Source organism: Nerophis ophidion, linkage group LG09 (assembly GCF_033978795.1).
Source record: "Nerophis ophidion isolate RoL-2023_Sa linkage group LG09, RoL_Noph_v1.0, whole genome shotgun sequence".
In the NCBI taxonomy this organism is placed as follows: domain Eukaryota; kingdom Metazoa; phylum Chordata; class Actinopteri; order Syngnathiformes; family Syngnathidae; genus Nerophis; species Nerophis ophidion.
The window spans coordinates 9,023,772-9,043,495 of NC_084619.1; the positions used below are offsets into that span (position 1 = coordinate 9,023,772).

General features: G+C 44.0%; 1 protein-coding gene across 1 annotated transcript in view; it reads left to right on the plus strand.

Annotated features, from left to right (window-relative positions):
• crtac1b (cartilage acidic protein 1b) overlaps window positions 1–19,724 on the plus strand; it is a 143,438-nt gene that overhangs the window by 110,250 nt on the left and 13,464 nt on the right. The window contains exons 9-11 of the mRNA XM_061909917.1: window positions 10,257–10,339; window positions 13,400–13,500; window positions 13,585–13,753. Coding sequence (XP_061765901.1) covers window positions 10,257–10,339; window positions 13,400–13,500; window positions 13,585–13,753 — 353 coding nt within the window. The remainder of the gene's footprint in view (window positions 1–10,256; window positions 10,340–13,399; window positions 13,501–13,584; window positions 13,754–19,724) is intronic.

Here is a 19,724-nt window from a genome sequence, read left to right on the forward strand (position 1 = left end):
CAGCATCCCCAAAAATGCTCAGTCTTTCACAAAAAATTGATGGGGCGAGGTACACCCCTTTGTCCACAACTGCGTGAGCAAATAGTCAAACAGTTTAAGAACAACGTTTCTCAAAGTGCAATTGCAAGAAATTTAGGGATTTCAACATCTACGGTCCATAATATCATCAAAAGGTTCAGAGAATCCGCAGAAATCACTCCATTTAAGCGGCATGGCCGGACACCAACATTGAATGACCGTGACCTCTGACGGCACTGTATCAAAAACCGACATCAATCTCTAAAGCAGGGGTGGGCATTACGTCGATCGCGATCGACTGGTCGATCTCGGAGGGTGTGTCAGTCGATCTCAAGCCAGGCATTAAAAAATAGACATAAAAATGAGCAATCATCAATCATACCAAGACTTCACTTTCGTCAGTTGTTTGACATTCTCGGCACCCGAGGATCTTGTGAGATGACGCTGGCTGCTGCGAGCTCATATTTAAGAGAAAAATCACAAACGGGGCGGACGCAGAGAAACACATTTTATTTCTAGAGACTCCGTACCTACTGTCAAAACTCTAAAGACCGACTGCACAGTTCCTGTCTTCACCATAAAAGACCTGTTTCATCCTGCCTGTGCTAACAAAATAAGAGTCTCAGAAAGCTAGCGTGCACAAGCTAGCAAGCTACGGAGTTTGATGCCAATGTATTTCTCCCCCGCCCTCAGCGACCGCTTTCTCACTTGCTTGCCCACCCGCACAGTCACTGACGTCACTCACCTGCTGCCAGACATTAAAGGGCCACACACATATGCTACTCTCATAACAAAGTGTTTAAAAAGGAGTATGCAAGTTGGACAAATGAGATGCCAAATCCAACCACTTTCATGCGGTATTGGACAGAAAGGAGGACTTTTTTTTCCCTCCATTTGAAAATGCGGACGTTATCAACACCACTGTCTAATTCCAATCAATGCAAGTCATCAGAATCAGGTAATACACCAACTTATATTCTTGTCTTCATGAAAGAAAGGAATCTATGTGTGTTAAACATGCTTGTATTATCATTAAACACCATTAACTTGTTAACAAAAATGTCTCTTTCATAAATAAATAAATACAAATTATAAATAGGAATGAGGTAGATCTCCTCGACTTGGTCAATTGAAAAGTAGCTCGCCTGCAGAAAAAGTGTGAGCGCCCCTGCTCTAAAGGATATCACCACATGGGCTCAGGAACACTTCAAAAAACCACTGTCACTAAATCCAGTTCGTCGCTACATCTGTAAGCGCAAGTTAAAGCTTTTCTTTTCAAAGCGAAATTTATCAACAACATCCAGAAATCTAAGATGGACTGATGCAAAGGGGAAAAGTGTAGTGCATTCAATTGAATATGGGTTGAAAAGGATTTGCAAATCATTGTATTCCGTTTATATTTACATCAAACACAATTTCCCAACTCATATAGAAACGGGGTTTGTATTTTCCAGTGAATGTATTTCTTCTTTGTTGGTTTGCAGGTGTGTCTGCAGGTGTCTTTAATGCCGTATGCTTGGAAGAATGTAAAACATCCCAAGCCAAGAATCCTTATCTGGCATCCCGCTTCCTGCACACATGGGTGACTCTTTCATTAAGACACTTTTAGGTTGGGTCTCCTCGCGAGATAATATTAATGAACTCAGCCCTCGCCCTCTAAATACAATCTTAAGATGCGTATCAAGCTGATGGGGCTTAATTGTAGCATAAAACCAGACTGCTTGAATAAACAACAACAACAACAAAAAAACATGTAATGAATGTTGGCATTAGGGGATGAATCCAAACATGTGGAATATCAATAATCAGTCCAAGCCCCAGCGATTTTCTAGATGAAAACACTCCTGCTTGCCAGGTCACTGAGGGAGGGTTTTGTCTTTTTGGAGCCGATGATGGCCTGACCACGGGGGGTCACTGCGCCGAAACGCTCGGCTCTGTCGTCGTTTGTTATGAAAATAAAGCAACTCATTTCGCTCGGCTCTCAGGTCGTAAAGAAGCAAGCTCAATGCTTCTGTTGTGCCAGGACTAATTAATCCAATATATGACCATCAATTTTTAGCTGAGGCGGGCCTTTGAGCCACAATCATTGAACCGGGATATGTTTATAATTACTATATTGTCATGTCCGGGTTATTATAACATCCGTTTGTGCCGATTCAGTGGATACACCGTATTGAATTCTAGATGTGATTTGTTTGTAACTCGTCCCTGTAGGTCGGACGAAAACCGAATTGTAAGGAAACTAAAGCAATTTTTCCCCATCAGAAATCATGTATATCCAATCAATTGGTTCCATTTACCTGGAATATTAACACAAACTGAGGCAAAGGGAAGGAGGCAACACCAGGACTGAACTGCGGTTTTAGAAGGTTTATTAAAACCTTTGATGAATGTGTGGGGTGTGGACGCTACTACTAGAGAATGAATGCGGACGATGTGTGGAAATAACAATGTGGAATTTACCAGGGGGTGTTGTCTTTGCATGTTGGACGTATCCATCCATCCATCCATCATCTTCCGCTTATCCGAGGTCGGGTCGCGGGGGCAGCAGCCTAAGCAGGGAAACCCAGACTTCCCTATCTCCAGCCACTTCGTCTAGCTCTTCCCAGGGGATCCCGAGTCTTCCCAACGTGTCCTGGGTCTTCCCCGTGGCCTCCTACCAGCTGGACGTGCCCTAAACACCTCCCTAGGGAGGCGTTCGGGTGGCATCCTGACCAGATGCCCGAACCACCTCATCTGGCTCCTCTCGATGTGAAGGAGCAGCGGCTTTACTTTGAGTTCCTCCCGGATGGCAGAGCTTCTCACCCTATCTCTAAGGGAGAGCCCCAAACTCATTTCGGCCGCTTGTACCCGTGATCTTATCCTTTCAGTCATGACCCAAAGCTCATGACCATAGGTGAGGATGGGAACGTAGATCGACCGGTAAATTGAGAGCTTTGCCTTCCGGCTCAGCTCCTTCTTCACCACAACGGATCGATACAACGTCCGCATTACTGAAGACGCCGCACAGATCCGCCTGTTGATCTCACGATCCACTCTTCCCCCACTCGTGAACAAGACTCCTAGGTACTTGAACTCCTCCACTTGGGGCAGGGTCTCCTCCCCAACCCGGAGATGGCACTCCACCCTTTTCCGGGCGATGTTGGATGTATCTTTCGTCAAATCCAAGGGGGAAGGCAGTGAGGCAAGCGGTCGGGGCTGGAGAGAGGCAACAATGGATCGGGTCCAGGATCGGGGAGGGCAAGCAAAGATCCAGGAGAAGGTCATGAGGCAGGACACGATCACAGAAAACACTGTGGGAAACACAAAAGACATCAAGTCGGGACAGAGGAAGAGCACAAGAAGGCGAGCAAAGAACAACGGAGTGTGTGCCAGACGTGATGCTTACTCAAAGGAGATTGGCTACGTTCTGGCAAAGGTCTCTTATGGTCTTTTATGTCGCTCCCTCTCGTCAAGTCCAGGTGTTCTGATTCCTGATTGTGTGCAGGCTCGTTTCGCGTGGGCGTGCTGCGCTCAGCACAAGCGGAGACGTGTCTGAGCATGCTGTCAATGGAGGAACGCTTTGGCGCGCTGTCAGAGGAGGCGTCCGCAGATCTAGCCGTAGAGGAAACGCGGGTTCGAGTCCGCGCCATGACACTAACATCTCTTTACCTTTATAGAAGTTAAAGTGTTTTGAGGGTATTTTCCTATAAACTCAAGATTTGTACAAGTTCTTTCTTGATTTCAAAAGTGTTTTACAGTTAAAGTCCCAACAATAGTCACACACACACACTAGGTGTGGTGAAATATTCCTCTGCATTTGACCCCATCCCCATGTTCACCTCCTAGGAGGTGAGGGGAGCAGTGAGCAGCAGCGGTGGACGTGCTCTGGGATACTTTTTGGTGATTTTACCCCCAATTCCAACCCTTGATGCTGAGTGTCAAGCAGGGAGGCAATGGGTCCCGTTTTTTTAGTCTTTGGTATGACTCGGCCAGGGTTTGAACTCACGACCTTCCAGTCTCAGGGCAGACACTCTAACCACAAGACCACTGAGCAAGTCACTTTTTGGCAAATACTGCGATTAGCGTGTGTGTGTGTGTGTGTATTTTGAAGGTATTTTTCTATAAGCTCAAGTTTTGTACAAGTTCTTTCTTGATGTCAAAAGTGTTTTAAAGTTAAAGTCTCAACGATCGTCACGCACACACTAAGTGTGGAAAAATGATCCTCTGCATTTGACCCGTCCCCATGTTCACCACCTGGGAGGTGAGGAGAGCAGTGAGCAGCAACGGTGGCCGCGCTCAGGGATAATTTTTTGGTGATTTTACCCCCAATTCCAACCCTTGATGCTGAGTGCCAGGCAGGGAGGCAATGGGTCCCATTTTTATAGTCTTTGAAATGACTTGGCCAGTGTTTGAACTCACAATCTTTCATTCTAACCACAAGGCCACTGAGAAATACTCTTGTTGGCAAAAACTGCGATAAGTGTGTGTGTGTTGGGTTGGGGGAGGTGCATGACCAGAGACAGGAGCAGACCCAACAAAGCAACCAAGAAAGCCATAAACATAAACATATTGCATCAACCATGTATACAAGCAGACTAATCACACAATTTATTTTGACCGTGTATTCTCCTTTACCGTGACCGTAGATGGTTGTTATACGGTCAGTGATGAGTGCAAAGCTGAGTAACAAGACTGCAGCTGGTGTGCTCACTGGCAAATTTTACCCCAAAAAATACTCCCTAACTGGACTTTTGATAAAACTGTTTTGAGCAAATAAATGACGTGCTGTTGTGCTCGTAGCGTGAAAGCAAGACAACTTTGTGTATCGTTGACACACAAAAACGTGTGCGTCCTTTATTCTTTTAGAACAAAACAGACTGGCTTAAAACACTCAAAAATGGCGGGAACAACAAACCCCCACCTTTGGGAGAATCTACTGACGGCCACTTAAAGGGGCCGCGCCGAATTACCTGCAACGGAACAACCTTGTCATGTGCCTAATTGAACAGTACAGTGAAACAGAACAACATTGTCATGTGCACACTCGAACAGTACAGTGAACAATAACAATAAGGTCAAGCACTAGGTGTGGCGAATTATGTCCGTAAATCAACCGCTACACACGTCCCCCCAGAATTCGCCCTCACTAAGGAAAATAACGGTCAATAGACAGGGGCACGAACAGGTCTACCAGACCGGGTGCGCCGGACTGGTACTAACGCCGGGGAGTCAGCAGGGGGAACCGGAATGGAATCTGCACAGTCCAAGGTACCGAGGGATTGCTCAGAAGGATGCAAAAAGTCATTATGAGGCCTAGGCAACGCGGGCGGACGACCCCGGCGTGGGGGTACAGCTGTGGTAACCGGCTGACTAAGATCTAAGTGGGCCGCTTTCAGCCGGTCCACCGTGATCTTTTCAGACCGACCCCCGATATCCAAGAGAAAATGTTTGTCCCCGCTCTCTAGGACGCGAAATGGCCCATTGTAAGGGGGCTGAAAGGGGCCGCGGTGGGCGTCGTGGCGGACAAAAACAAAAGCTGCACCCCTTAAAGAAGTGGGAACATGAGACGGCGTAAGTCCGTGCTGAGAAGTGGGGATGGGGGCAAAACCCTTGGCAGCATCGAGGAGAGCAGCTCGTTGCTCACCAGCGGACCAAGATGCCGTCGTGTTAGGAATGAAATCACCCGGCACCCGCAGGGGCTGCCCATACACCAACTCTGCCGAGGAAGATTGCAGGTCTTCCTTGGGGGCAGTCCGAAGGCCCAGCATTACCCAAGGGAGTTTGTCTACCCAGGCGCTGTCCTTCAGGGACGCCCTAAGCGCTGCCTTCATGGATCTGTGAAATCGCTCACACATACCATTGGCCTGTGGGTGATACGCCGTTGTGTGGTGGAGTTTCACTCCCAAGCTCTCGGCCACAGCGGCCCAAAGCTCAGAAGTGAACTGCGAGCCCCGGTCGGATGATATGTCCGACGGGGTACCGAAACGGGCAACCCACGTACCAATGAAAGCGCGTGCCACCTCTGCGGAGGTGGCGGACGTCAGAGGTACTGCTTCCGGCCAGCTGGTGGTCCTGTCAACCATCGTGAGAAGGTATGTGTAGCTGCGTGAGGATGGAAGAGGGCCGACCAAGTCCACATTGACATGGTCAAAACGGCGCTCCGGAACCGTAAACGGTGCCAGTGGAGCCCGCGTGTGGCAGTGCACCTTTGAGCGCTGGCATGCTACACAGGTGGAAACCCAGTCCCTAACATCTTTCTTTAATCCCCGCCAGACAAATTTTGCAGCTACTAGCCGCTGGGAAGGTTTCCTCCCCGGGTGAGAAAGGCCATGGATGGAGTCGAAAACACGCCGCCTCCAACAGGCGGGCACAAGGGGCCGTGGCCGACCGGTAGCGATGTCACAAAGGAGCATAACCCCTGTGTCCTCAAAAGGGACCTCAGACAACCGTAACCCTGTGGTTGCAGCCCTCAGAGCTTTGATGTCAGGGTCGTCGGCCTGGTCAACTGCCATTTGAGCAAAATCGAGCCCGACATGGACAGCGCCAGCGACAGCTCGGGAAAGGCAGTCAGCGACGACATTGTTCTTACCAGCAAGGTGTTGGATGTCTGTCGTGAACTCTGAGACGTAGGAGAGGTGCCTCTGTTGCCGAGCCGACCACGGTTCAGCTGTCTTGGCCATCGCGAAAGTGAGTGGTTTGTGGTCCACAAAAGCTGTGAAAGGCCGGCCCTCGAGCAACGAACGGAAATGGCGTATGGCCAGATAGAGGCCGAGGAGCTCACGGTCAAATGTGCTATATTTCCGCTCGCAGGGACGCAACTGCCTGCTGAAGAAAGCCAAAGGTTGCCAAGTGCCGCCCACCCACTGCTCATGCACTGCACCTACGGCATAGTCTGACGCGTCCGTGGTGATTGCAATGGGAGCATCGGGTAATGGGTGTGCCAGCAGGGTAGCGTTAGCGAGAGCAGACTTGACCCCCACAAAAGCACTGTGCCGCGTGTCAGACCAGTCCACCATGTGCTTGCGAGCAGCTCCTTTAAGAGCATCATACAGCGGCCGCATGAGGTCAGCTGCCCTGGGAATAAAACGATGGTAAAAATTTACCATGCCTAGGAACTCCTGGAGAGCCTTAACCGTGAGTGGGCGGGGGAAGTTTGCAATGGCAGCCACCTTTGCTGGGAGGGGAACTGCCCCGCACTCCGTGACACGATGACCGAGGAAGTCGATCACAAACACCCCGAATTGGCACTTAGCCGGGTTAACAATGAGCCCGTGTTGGCTAAGACGCTGAAAAAGAGTCCTAAGGTGGGTCACATGTTCGGCTTGCGAGGTGCTTGCTACCAGGATATCGTCCAAGTAAACAAACAAAAACGGCAAATCACGTAAAACAGAGTCCATCAACCGCTGGAAAGTCTGTGCGGCGCTCTTAAGGCCAAACGGCATACGTAAAAATTCAAACAGTCCAAATGGGGTAATTACAGCTGTCTTCGGAATATCAGAGGGGTGGACCGGCACCTGATGATAGCCCCGGACGAGATCTACCTTAGAAAATACAGTTTTACCAGCCAGGTTGGCGGAAAAGTCTTGTATGTGGGGGACCGGGTAACGGTCTGGGGTAGTCGCCTCGTTGAGTCTGCGGTAATCCCCGCACGGCCGCCAACCACCTCCGGGCTTCTCCACCATGTGGAGGGGCGACGCCCACGGGCTGTCTGAGCGGCGAATTATCCCGAGGCGTTCCATGGTCTCAAATTCAGCTCTAGCGATGTCCAGTCGCCGGGCACGTGCGTGCACAGGGGGGCCCGTGGTGGAGATGTGGTGGAGATGTGGTGTTCCACACCATGTTTGGTGGTAGCTGACGAGAACGTGGGCTGCACCAGGGTGGGGAAATCTGCGAGGAGGCGCAGAAAAACGTCTGCGGTGGGTAGCATGCTGGAAAGTCTGATTGAGTCTGTCGCGCTGAGACTGCACTTGTAGGAGCAGAACGTAATTGCATCCACCAAACGCCTGTTTTTAACATCCACAAGGAGGCCGAAAGCACAGAGAAAATCTGCCCCGATGAGCGGCACTGTCACTTTAGCAGTCACAAAGTTCCAACTGAAACGCTGTCCACCAAAACACACTTCCACGTACCGTATTCCATAAGTGCGGATGGGGCTGCCGTTGGCCGCTTCCATGGGGGGGCCATGAGACTCGGACAGCATGTCCAAGTTTGATGCTGGCAGGACGCTCCTCTGCGCGCCCGTGTCACACAGGAACCGACGTCCAGAGAGGGAGTCTTGGATGAAGAGCAGCCTGCCAGTACTGCCGACACTCATGGCTACTGCTGAGCGCCGGCCCCGGCGTTTCCCGGCGGCGGTCCTCGAAAACTGCACGGGGGTCGGCAGCGCCTGGCTTTTGTCCCGAACTTCGCATGGAAAAAACATAGTCCAGAATCCGGTTGCCGCCTGGGGGGCGCCGCTACCGCGGCGGCAGCCGCAATAGTGGGCGAATCTGCCTCAGCCGGTAGAAATGCAGCCACATAGGTCGGTTGGGTGGCTACAAAAACTTTATCCGCTTCCGCAGCTAGTTCGCGGCAGTCCAAAATGGCGGTGTTAGCCAAAGCAGCCCGCACCTGAGAAGGCAGGAGTGTCAGGAAAAGCTGCACGAACATGAATCCCGGGCTGTGCTCACCCAAGAGGTTTAGCATTTTGTCCATGAGTTCAGAGGGCTTGCAATCGCCAAGCCCCTGCAGCGAAAAAAGGCGGCGAGCTCGCTCCGCGTCGGTAAGTCCATATGTCTGTAACAGGTGAGCCTTCAACGTGAGGTACTTGTTCCTCTCCGGTGGGTGCGTAAGGACGCTAGCCACTCTGGACGCCGTCGCGCTCCCGAGGGAGGAAACAACATAATGGAACTTAGTGTCGTCTTCGGTGATACCTCGCAGGGTGAACTGTGCCTCGGCCCGGGCAAACCATACAGTCGCGGAAGATTCCCAGAACTCGGGCAGCTTCAGAGAAACTGCATTCGCCGTCATGGTCGAAAAAAAATCCACTGAATTCGTTCAGTGAAGCGTCGGGGTCACCAGTGTTGTGCTCGTAGCGTGAAAGCAAGACAACTTTGTGTATCGTTGACACACAAAAACGTGTGCGTCCTTTATTCTTTTAGAACAAAACAGACTGGCTTAAAACACTCAAAAATGGCGGGAACAACAAACCCCCACCTTTGGGAGAATCTACTGACGGCCACTTAAAGGGGCCGCGCCGAATTACCTGCAACGGAACAACCTTGTCATGTGCCTAATTGAACAGTACAGTGAACAATAACAATAAGGTCAAGCACTAGGTGTGGCGAATTATGTCCGTAAATCAACCGCTACAGTGCATTCAAAAAAAGCATTTACAAATGTTCCTTTATGACTTTCGGACTGTGAAATTGCATTTTTATCTGAATATTGGGGTCTTTTTGAATAATTAAAAATACGTGACGTCATGGTTTATTCAAATTCAAAGTTGTAATTAATTTGATTTAAAAAAAAAATACTGTCAGGTTCAAACACTGGTAAAATCTATTAAACAAGACAAGAAGCAGGGAAGCAAACAGACGCAGAATTAAATTTGGCTCAGTGAGGAGAAATGGTAAATGGGTTGTAGTTGTATAGCGCTTTTCTACCCCTTTTTTGAAGGAGCCCTAAGTGCTTTGCCAGTATTTCCACATTCGCCTGTTCACATACTGACGGTGGGAGCTGCCTGCAAGGCGCTCACCAGGACCCATCAGGTGCAAGGGTGAAATGTCTTGCCCAAGGACACAACGGATGTGACTAGGATAGTAGAAGGTGGGGATTGAACCAGTAACCCTCAGATTGCTGGAACAGCCACTCTACCAACTTCGCCATGTACACCTGTACCCTTGTGCAGCGTCATCACGCTCTGACGAAAGATTGTACGCCTCCGCTTTTATTCGGACTTTCCCTGATTAAATATAATTCACCTGAACAGTTTTTCCCCTGGGCCATCAGGCACATGAACAATAAATAACATGTTATTGTCAATAACAAGATCTGATAGCTCAGTTACAGCTCATTTTATGACCTATTCTGTGTTATATGTGTATAATATTGCACAGTTGTGTCAAGTAAAATTCCTAGTTTGTCGACCCGTTCTAAAACAATGGCAATAAAAACTCTTCTGGTTCTGATTGTGCTTGAGTACCTAATGTTGTGTCCTTTGTCATTTGTAGGTGATCGACCCGAGATTGACAGTCTGAACCTTATCTTATTAACAGGGTGAGCAGGAGAGAGCACGGAGACCCGCAGATCGAGGAGCTTAATATCGGCGAGGCGTCCGAACCAGAGGGACGCGGAACCGGTGAGAGTTGAACAGATGAAAATCAGTATGGATTTCGATCAAACAGGTCTACGAGCTTGGCCATCATGAACATTATTGAAGAGATTACAACTGCAGTTGATCAAAATAAATACACAATAGGAGTGTTCATTGATTTAAAGAAGGCATTTGACACTGTAGATCATCAAATTCTCATTCCTAAATTATATACTTATGGAGGGGGGTCCGGTCCGATGACCATGGATGAAGTACTGACTGTCCAGAGTCGAGACCCAGGATGGACCGCTCGTCGGGACCCAGGATGGACCGCTCGCCTGTATCGGTTGGGGACATCTCTACGCTGCTGATCCGCTTGAGATGGTTTCCTGTGGACGGGACTCTCACTGCTGTCTTGGAGCCACTATGGATTGAACTTTCACAGTATCATGTTAGACCCGCTCGACATCCATTGCTTTCGGTCCCCTAGAGGGGGGGGGTTGCCCACATCTGAGGTCCTCTCCAAGGTTTCTCATAGTCAGCATTGTCACTGGCGTCCCACTGGATGTGAATTCTCCCTGCCCACTGGGTGTGAGTTTTCCTTGCCCTTTTGTGGGTTCTTCCGAGGATGTTGTAGTCGTAATGATTTGTGCAGTCCTTTGAGACATTTGTGATTTGGGGCTATATAAATAAACATTGATTGATTGATGATTGAGTCAGAGGAGTTGCACTGGACTGGTTAACCAGTTATTTACATCAACGACAGCAATATGTTGAGATCAATGATCATAGGTCAGAATGTAGGAATATTGAATGTGGAATTCCACAAGGTTCGATTTTAGGACCCAAACTTTTTACTTTATATATAAATGATATTTGTGAGGTTTCGAAAATTTTACAGTGCGTATTATTCGCAGACGATACAAATTTATACTGTTCAGGAGATGACTTGAACATTTTAGCCAATAATATTAAAGAGGAAATGGTTAAACTAAAATTGTGGTTTGATATAAATACATTATATTTAAATTTGGAAAAGACTAAGTATATGGTATTCGGTAATAAAAGAAAGATGGAAGTTAGTTTATCCATAAACAATGTGAAAATTGAGAAGGTGTCTGAAATCAGATTTCTTGGGGTCATCTTAGATGAAAAGTTGACATGGAAAGCTCATATAATGCATGTGAAAAATAAGGTATCTAAAAGTGTATTTATTTTGAACAAGGTTAAATATAGTTTTCCATACAACACAATGAGAATGTTATATTGCTCAATTATTCTACCTTATTTCAATTATTGTGCAGAAATATGGGGAAATACATATCATAGCAACATAATGCCTTTATTTCTTTCACAGAAAAGAGCAATTCGAATCATTTTTAAAGTAGGATATAGAGACCACACAAATCCACTCTTCATTAGGTCAGGATTACTAAAACTAAAAGACATTGTAGAATTGAATACACTATTAATGATGTTCAAAGCGAGAAATAAAGTTCTTCCGAAGGACATACAAAAGTTATTTGTGTTCACATCTGAAGATGAGAACCACAGAAGGCCGTATGACTTGAAACATCCAAGAGTGCCAACAAATTTGAAACAAATGTGCTTGTCTGTTGTTGGTGTGAAAGCATGGAATTCTCTAAACAAAGACTTAAAAAGCTGTAAGAATATATTTGTATTTAAAAAAAATTATAAAAAGAGAAAACTGAAATTATATCAAACTGAGTTTTGATTTAGATTGGACGTGTCATTGTGAAAGTGCTTAAAGGAAAATGGAAAAGTATGTTGGCTGTCCTTTGTCACCGATTCTGTTCATGACTTTTATGGACAGAATTTCTAGGCGCAGTCAAGGCGTTGAGGGGTTCCGGTTTGGTGACCGCAGGATTAGGTCTCTGCTTTTTGCAGATGATGTGGTCCTGATGGCTTCATCTGACCGGGATCTTCAGCTCTCGCTGGATCGGTTCGCAGCCGAGTGTGAAGCGACCGGAATGAGAATCAGCACCTCCAAGTCCGAGTCCATGGTTCTCGCCCGGAAAAGGGTGGAGTGCCATCTCCGGGTTGGGGAGGAGACCCTGCCCCAAGTGGAGGAGTTCAAGTACCTAGGAGTCTTGTTCACGAGTGAGGGAAGAGTGGATCGTGAGATCGACAGGCGGATCGGTGCGGCGTCTTCAGTAATGCGGACGTTGTATCGATCCGTTGTGGTGAAGAAGGAGCTGAGCCGGAAGGCAAAGCTCTCAATTTACCGGTCGATCTACGTTCCCATCCTCACCTATGGTCATGAGCTTTGGGTCATGACCGAAAGGATAAGATCACGGGTACAAGCGGCCGAAATGAGTTTCCTCCGCCGTGTGGCGGGGCTCTCCCTTAGAGATAGGGTGAGAAGCTCTGCCATCCGGGAGGAACTCAAAGTAAAGCCGCTGCTCCTCCACATCGAGAGGAGCCAGATGAGGTGGTTCGGGCATCTGGTCAGGATGCCACCCGAACGCCTCCCTAGGGAGGTGTTTAGGGCACGTCCAACCGGTAGGAGGCCACGGGGAAGACCCAGGACACGTTGGGAAGACTATGTCTCCCGGCTGGCCTGGGAACGCCTCGGGATCCCCCGGGAAGAGCTAGACGAAGTGGCTGGGGAGAGGGAAGTCTGGGTTTCCCTGCTTAGGCTGTTGCCCCCGCGACCCGACCTCGGATAGGCGGAAGATGATGGATGGATGGATGTTGGAGTTTGGGTGTTGTTGGAGGGAACAGTTATAATTCATCTAAAATACTGTAATTTGTGTTAAAAAAAGGGGCAGATAAATATAAGAATATAATTCTTCCATCTGCTCCTTTCTGATCATGGAAATGTATAAGAAAGAAAAACAAAAAAAACAATGACAGTGTCAATTGTACGTGGCTTGTAAATATGCATTTTCATGAAAGGAATAAAAATAAATGATGATGATGACGTTGTCCTGCAACTTGAGAGGTCATGTTGTCAGAGTGAGAAAACAAGCATTTAAAAAAAAAAAAAAAACATGCTGTTTCTTTTTGTGCCACTAGATGGCAGTAGAACTCCACTTCTGTGCATTGTCTATTATGTGCCTCATTACTGTGCTGGCTCTCCAGGAGCTGTGGCTACAGACTTTGATGGAGATGGTCGTCTGGAGCTGCTGGTGTCTCACGGGGAAAGTGCAGCGCAACCAATTTCTGTCTACAAAGTCAACCTGGTAGGTGTTGTGAAAACCACATATGCAATAATGATGGTGCTCCATGCTCTCTTTTTTTCCTCCTCTCTGTGTGCATCCCCCAAGGGAACCACCAACTCGTGGCTGCGCGTGATTCCCCGCACCAAGTTTGGTGCTTTCGCCAGAGGAGCTAAAGTGGTGGTGTACACCAAGAGGAGCGGACCCCACACACGTATCATCGATGGAGGCTCTGGGTACCTCTGTGAGATGGAGCCTGTTGCGCACTTTGGCCTTGGTAAGAAGCATACTATATAGCAGTTGCCATATATATATATATACATACATACATATATATATATGAATATTTATATATATATATCACATCATCGATTGGAAAATGCACTTTTAGACAATGTGATTTGCCTGAGCGGCTAAGAGACTCTGAGAGTAACAAGCAACAAGCGGTAGAAAATGGATACGAAAGGACAGATTTAAAAAATAAATAAAATACTTGGGACTTCCCGCGGGCCAGATCTCGAACGCTGGCCGTAGTTTGGGGACCACTGTTCTAGTTTCTTCAAAATAGCCAACCTTTGCTCTGATTACTGCTTTGCACACTCTTGGCATTCTCTCGGTGAGCTTCAAGAAGGTAGACACCTGAAATGGTTTTCACTTCACAGGTGTGATTGAAGCTCATGGAGAGAATGCCAAGAGTGTGCAAAGCGGTAATCAGAGTAAAGGGTGGCAATTTTTAAGAAAATAGACTCTAAAACATGTTATATTTGTATATATGTACATATATATGAATATATATGTACTATATATGTATATATATATATGTACATGTGTATGTATATGAGGTGGCGACTTGTCCAGGGTGTGTATATATGTTATGTGTTTGTATATTTATGTATATGTGTGTATAAATATATATATATATATATATATATATATATATATATATATATATATATATAACATGTTATATATTTGTATATATGTAGATATATATGAATATATATGTACTATATATGTATATATATATATATATATATTATGTACATGTGTATGTATATGAGGTGGCGACTTGTCCAGGGTGTGTATATATGTTATGTGTTTGTATATTTATGTATATGTGTATATATATATATATATATATATATATATATATATATATATATATATATATATATATATATATATATCTGCGATGAGGTGGCGACTTGTCCAGGGTGTACCCCGCCTTCCGCCCGATTGTAGCTGAGATAGGCGCCAGCGCCCCCCGCGACCCCGAAAGGGAATAAGCGGTAGAAAATGGATGGATGGATATATATATATATATATATATATATATATATATATACATATATACATATATATATATGTGTGTATATATGTACATATATATGAATATATATTTGATATATATATTATATATATGTACATAAATTGTCACGCTTTGATAAAAGGATTTGGACTCAGATGCAGAGTTGGGACTTTAGACAGGCTTTTATTTTGACAATTTCCTTCTACCTCCCAAGTCAAGAAAAAACATTATCTATAATCACAAAAATAAACTACTCGGCGAAAAGGTTCCAGAAAAAGAAGGAACAACCGAAAATCACTCCGAACGGAGGAAAACACAAAAGTAAAGACGAACTATAAACAGTATTTAACAAAAAGCGCTCCAACAGGAGGACCAAAACAACATCTATGAACATTTCTACACTACCTAATCTAATAAAGTAGTTAACAAAAATAGTCACTCAAAAAGTTGAGGAATGAGTGAAAAACTTTTAATTGAAACTTACCACTGCGGCTGAATAAGTAAATAATCAAAATCACTCTGCTGAGGAGGAAGAAAGGAAAACTCAAAATATTCATAAAGGGGTTCAGGATCAAGGGACATAGGCACAAGACAAGGCAAGGCATGGACAAAGACATGGACGCTAGAGAGCACGAATAAACGAGACAATTTGGCACGGAACAAAGGAAGGAGTGAGCTTATAAACACATGAAGGTAATAGGGAACAGCTGGAAACAACCAGAGAACAGGGATGACGTCAGACTGATGACACAAAAGGAAGGGCAAGTGACCTGAAACGAGAGGAGAGTTACTTTTCAAATTAAAACCATTAGACAAAAATAACCAAAACAAGACATTCCTCACCGCGGTGTGACATATATATGGACATTTGTATGTATATATACTGTATATAGGTGTATATATATATATATATACACACATATATATGTATACATATATATACACATACATATATATATATATATATATATATATATATATACACACACATATATATGTATACATATATATACACATACATATATATATATATATATTCACACATATATATGTATACATATATATACACATATATATATATATATATATATATATATATATATATATATATATATACACACACATATATATGTATACATATATATACACATACATATATATATATATATATATATATATATATATATACACACATATATATGTATACATATATACACATACATATATATATATATATATATATATATATATATATATATATATATATATATATATATATATATATATATATATATATATATATATATAAATATAAAACGGTGCATCCTGAAGAGTCGGTCAGAAAGCGGTTTGAAAATGGTCAATAAACATAATTTATGCAAAATAAACTACCGCATTTCTTCCGACTTAACTTTTGCTTGTCCCACTAAACACACCAATAAGCTTGTTATAGATGCACAGTCATGGTCAAAAGTTTACATACACTTGTAAAGACCATAATGTCATGGCTGTCTTGAGTTTTCAATAATTTCTACAACTCTTTTTTTATTGGGATAGAGTGATTGAAGCACATACTTGTAGGTCACAAAAAAACATTAATGAAGTTTTTTTCTTTTATGAATTTATTATGGGTCTACTGAAAATGTGACCAAATTTGCTGGGTCAAAAGTATACATACAGCAGTGTTAATATTTGGTTACATGTCCCTTGGCAAGTTTCACTGCAATAAGTGCGCTTTTGGTAGCCATCCACAAGCTTCTGGCAAGCTTACGGTTGAATTTTTGACCATTTTTCTTGACAAGATTGGTGCAGTTCAGCTAAATTTGTATGTTTTCTGACATGGACTTGTTTCTTCAGCATTGTCCACATGTTTAAGTCAGGACTTTGGGAAGGCCATTCTAAATCCACAATTCTAGCGACATTTAAAGTGTGTTTTGGGTCATTGTCCTGTTGGAACACCCAATTTGGAGGTAATCCTCCTTTTTCATTCTCCCATTTACTCTCTGTAAAGCACCAGTTCCATTGGCAGCAAAACAGGCCCAGAGCATAATACTACCACCACCATGCTTGACGGTTGGCATAGTGTACTTGGGATTTTCTCCTCCAAACCTATTATTGGGTATTGTGGCCAAACAGCTCAATGTTTGTTTCATCCGACCACAGAACTTTCCTCCAGAAGGTCTTATCTTTGTCCATGTGATGTCAGATTGAATAATAATTGAGCTGTTTGGCCACAATACCCAGCATTACTACACAAGCAATTTTTAGCTATTGACAGTGACCTTGTTTTTTATGAACAAATAGATACCATCTTTATACTAAACCATTTAGATAGACCATCATATATGATTAAAGGCCCGGTATCGTGTGAAACAAAGATTTCATCATTGTTATGTAAGTAAACAACAACCGAGGTCACACAGATGGTGAGAAATTGAATAAGCAGAAAGTTCATGTGTGAAGCATCAGGCTGATTAGACACCGGAGGGAGAATGAGGTGGGGGGGGTGGGGGGGGGGGGGGGGGTTTGGGGTACAGGTGTTGCCGCTGGATGCTGGCCGGCTTTGTGACAAACTGGCTCCCAGTTTAGCCCACACACTGCTGTGAATCCGTGTACACAAACACACAGAAACCACAACAGCAAACTTTTGGCAGCGGGCAGACCTCACAGGACAAGTCCACACTTGCTAAAGGCATCAGTCACTCAGCACCTCTCGGCCACAAAGTGACATATGGGAGCAGGCGGAGATGGAATATATTCCGAGGCACACCTGCTGGCTCGATTTGCCGTCCGACAAAATAACCTGTGTTTACACGACAAATGCCATTTTAATCAAGACTCTCTCTGAGGAGCGACATTCCACGGTAGGAATTTAGAACGCGCAAAATAGTTTTTTTTTTAAGTTTTAACTCTGCACGGTTTGGTTTAGGGACATTTTTCATAGCGGTCATTTTGACTTGATCAAACTAAATAACAGGGAGAAAGTAGACATTTGCCGCCTGCAATTTTACAAACCCCGTTTCCATATGAGTTGGGAAATTGTGTTAGATGTAAATACACGGTGGCAGAGGGGTTAGTGCGTCTGCCTCACAATACGAAGGTCCTGCAGTCCTGGGTTGAAATCCAGGCTCGGGATCTTTCTGTGTGGAGTTTGCATGTTCTCCCCGTGACTGCGTGGGTTCCCTCCGGGTACTCCGGCTTCCTCCCACTTCCAAAGACATGCACCTGGGGATAGGTTGATTGGCAACACTAAATTGGCCCTAATGTGTGAATGTGAGTGTGAATGTTGTCTGTCTATCTGCGTTGGCCCTGCGATGAGGTGGCGACTTGTCCAGGGTGTACCCCGCCTTCCGCCCGATTGTAGCTGAGATAGGCGCCAGCGCCCCCCGCGACCCCAAAAGGGAATAAGCGGTAGGAAAATGGATGGATGGATGGGCAAATACACTTATTACGGACTGCTTATTCACTTTAATCATCTTATCTATCTTTATGTATTTATTTATTTCGACAATCTTCACATAAAACAAAGAACAACAACAAAAAAAACAAAAAAAACCCCAAAACACTCATTTGAGCAACGATTGAGCCGAAAGGATGTAGGTTGAAGCAACGCTTATATAAACCTACCCCATCACAACAAGAACAAGTTTCAAAATATATAAAATCTAAAACATGCTTCACTTATATTACTTTTTTTTTTCTCCTTTTCCCTAAATATATAAGCAACATATATGTAGCACACGTCCCACACACACAGTTCAAAATTCAAATCAAACATATACATTTGCACACCCATATATATATATATATATATATATATATATATATATATATATATATATATATATATATATATATATATACATTATATATACACAATTTATCCAAATTCCACACAAAGTGGCAATATATACATTTTAATATAACCTATATGTATAATTATGAAATCACAAATTGTATCTATATACATATTACATATTATTGTCTTTCTAAAACAATGTTTGCTCTTCTTTCTTATATTTACTAATGCTAAATGATTTAAAAAGCTTTTTAAACTGGTTTACGTTGGTGCTGTGTTTTATTTCATCCTTTAAACAGTTCCATATTTTAACCCCTGCTATTGTTATATTCATTGGTTTCTGCGTCGTTCTACAATATTGGATCTTAAAAAGTAGTTCTCCTCTTAAATTATAATTCCCTTCTCTCTGTAAAAATATTCTCTGTAACCCTGTTGGAAGTTAATCTTTACTTGCTTTATAAATCATTTGGGCAGTCTTGAGTTGGATGAGATCTGGTAGTTTTAAATGTTTTTATAAATAATCCATTAGTGTGTTGTTGTTATTATTGTTGTTTTTATTAAATTTGATTTTATTGTTTTGATTTTGTACGGTGTACTTGAATGCCCAGAAAGGCGCCTTATAAATACAATGTTTTATTATTATTATTAATATTATTAAAAATAAATGGAATACAATGATTTGCAAATCATTTTCAACTCATATTCAGTTTAATATGCTACAAAAACAAAATATTTGATGTTCAAACTGATAAACATTTTTTTTTTTTGTGCAAATAATCATTAACTGTAGAATTTGATGCCAGGAACACGTGACGAAGAAGTTGGGAAAGGTGGCAATAAATATTGATAAAGTTGAGGAATGCTCATCAAACACTTATTTGGAACATCCCACAGGTGTGCAGGCTAATTGGGAACAGGTGGGTGCCATGATTGGGTATAAAAGCAGCTTCCGTGAAATGCTCAGTCATTCACAAACAAGGATTGGGAAACGGTCACCCACTTTGTGAACAAATGCATGAGCAAATTGTCAAACGGTTTAAGAACAACATTTCTTAACGGACTATTGCAAGGAATCTACGGTCCGTAATAACATCAAAAGGTTCAGAGAATCTGGAGAAATCACTGCACGTAAGCGATGAT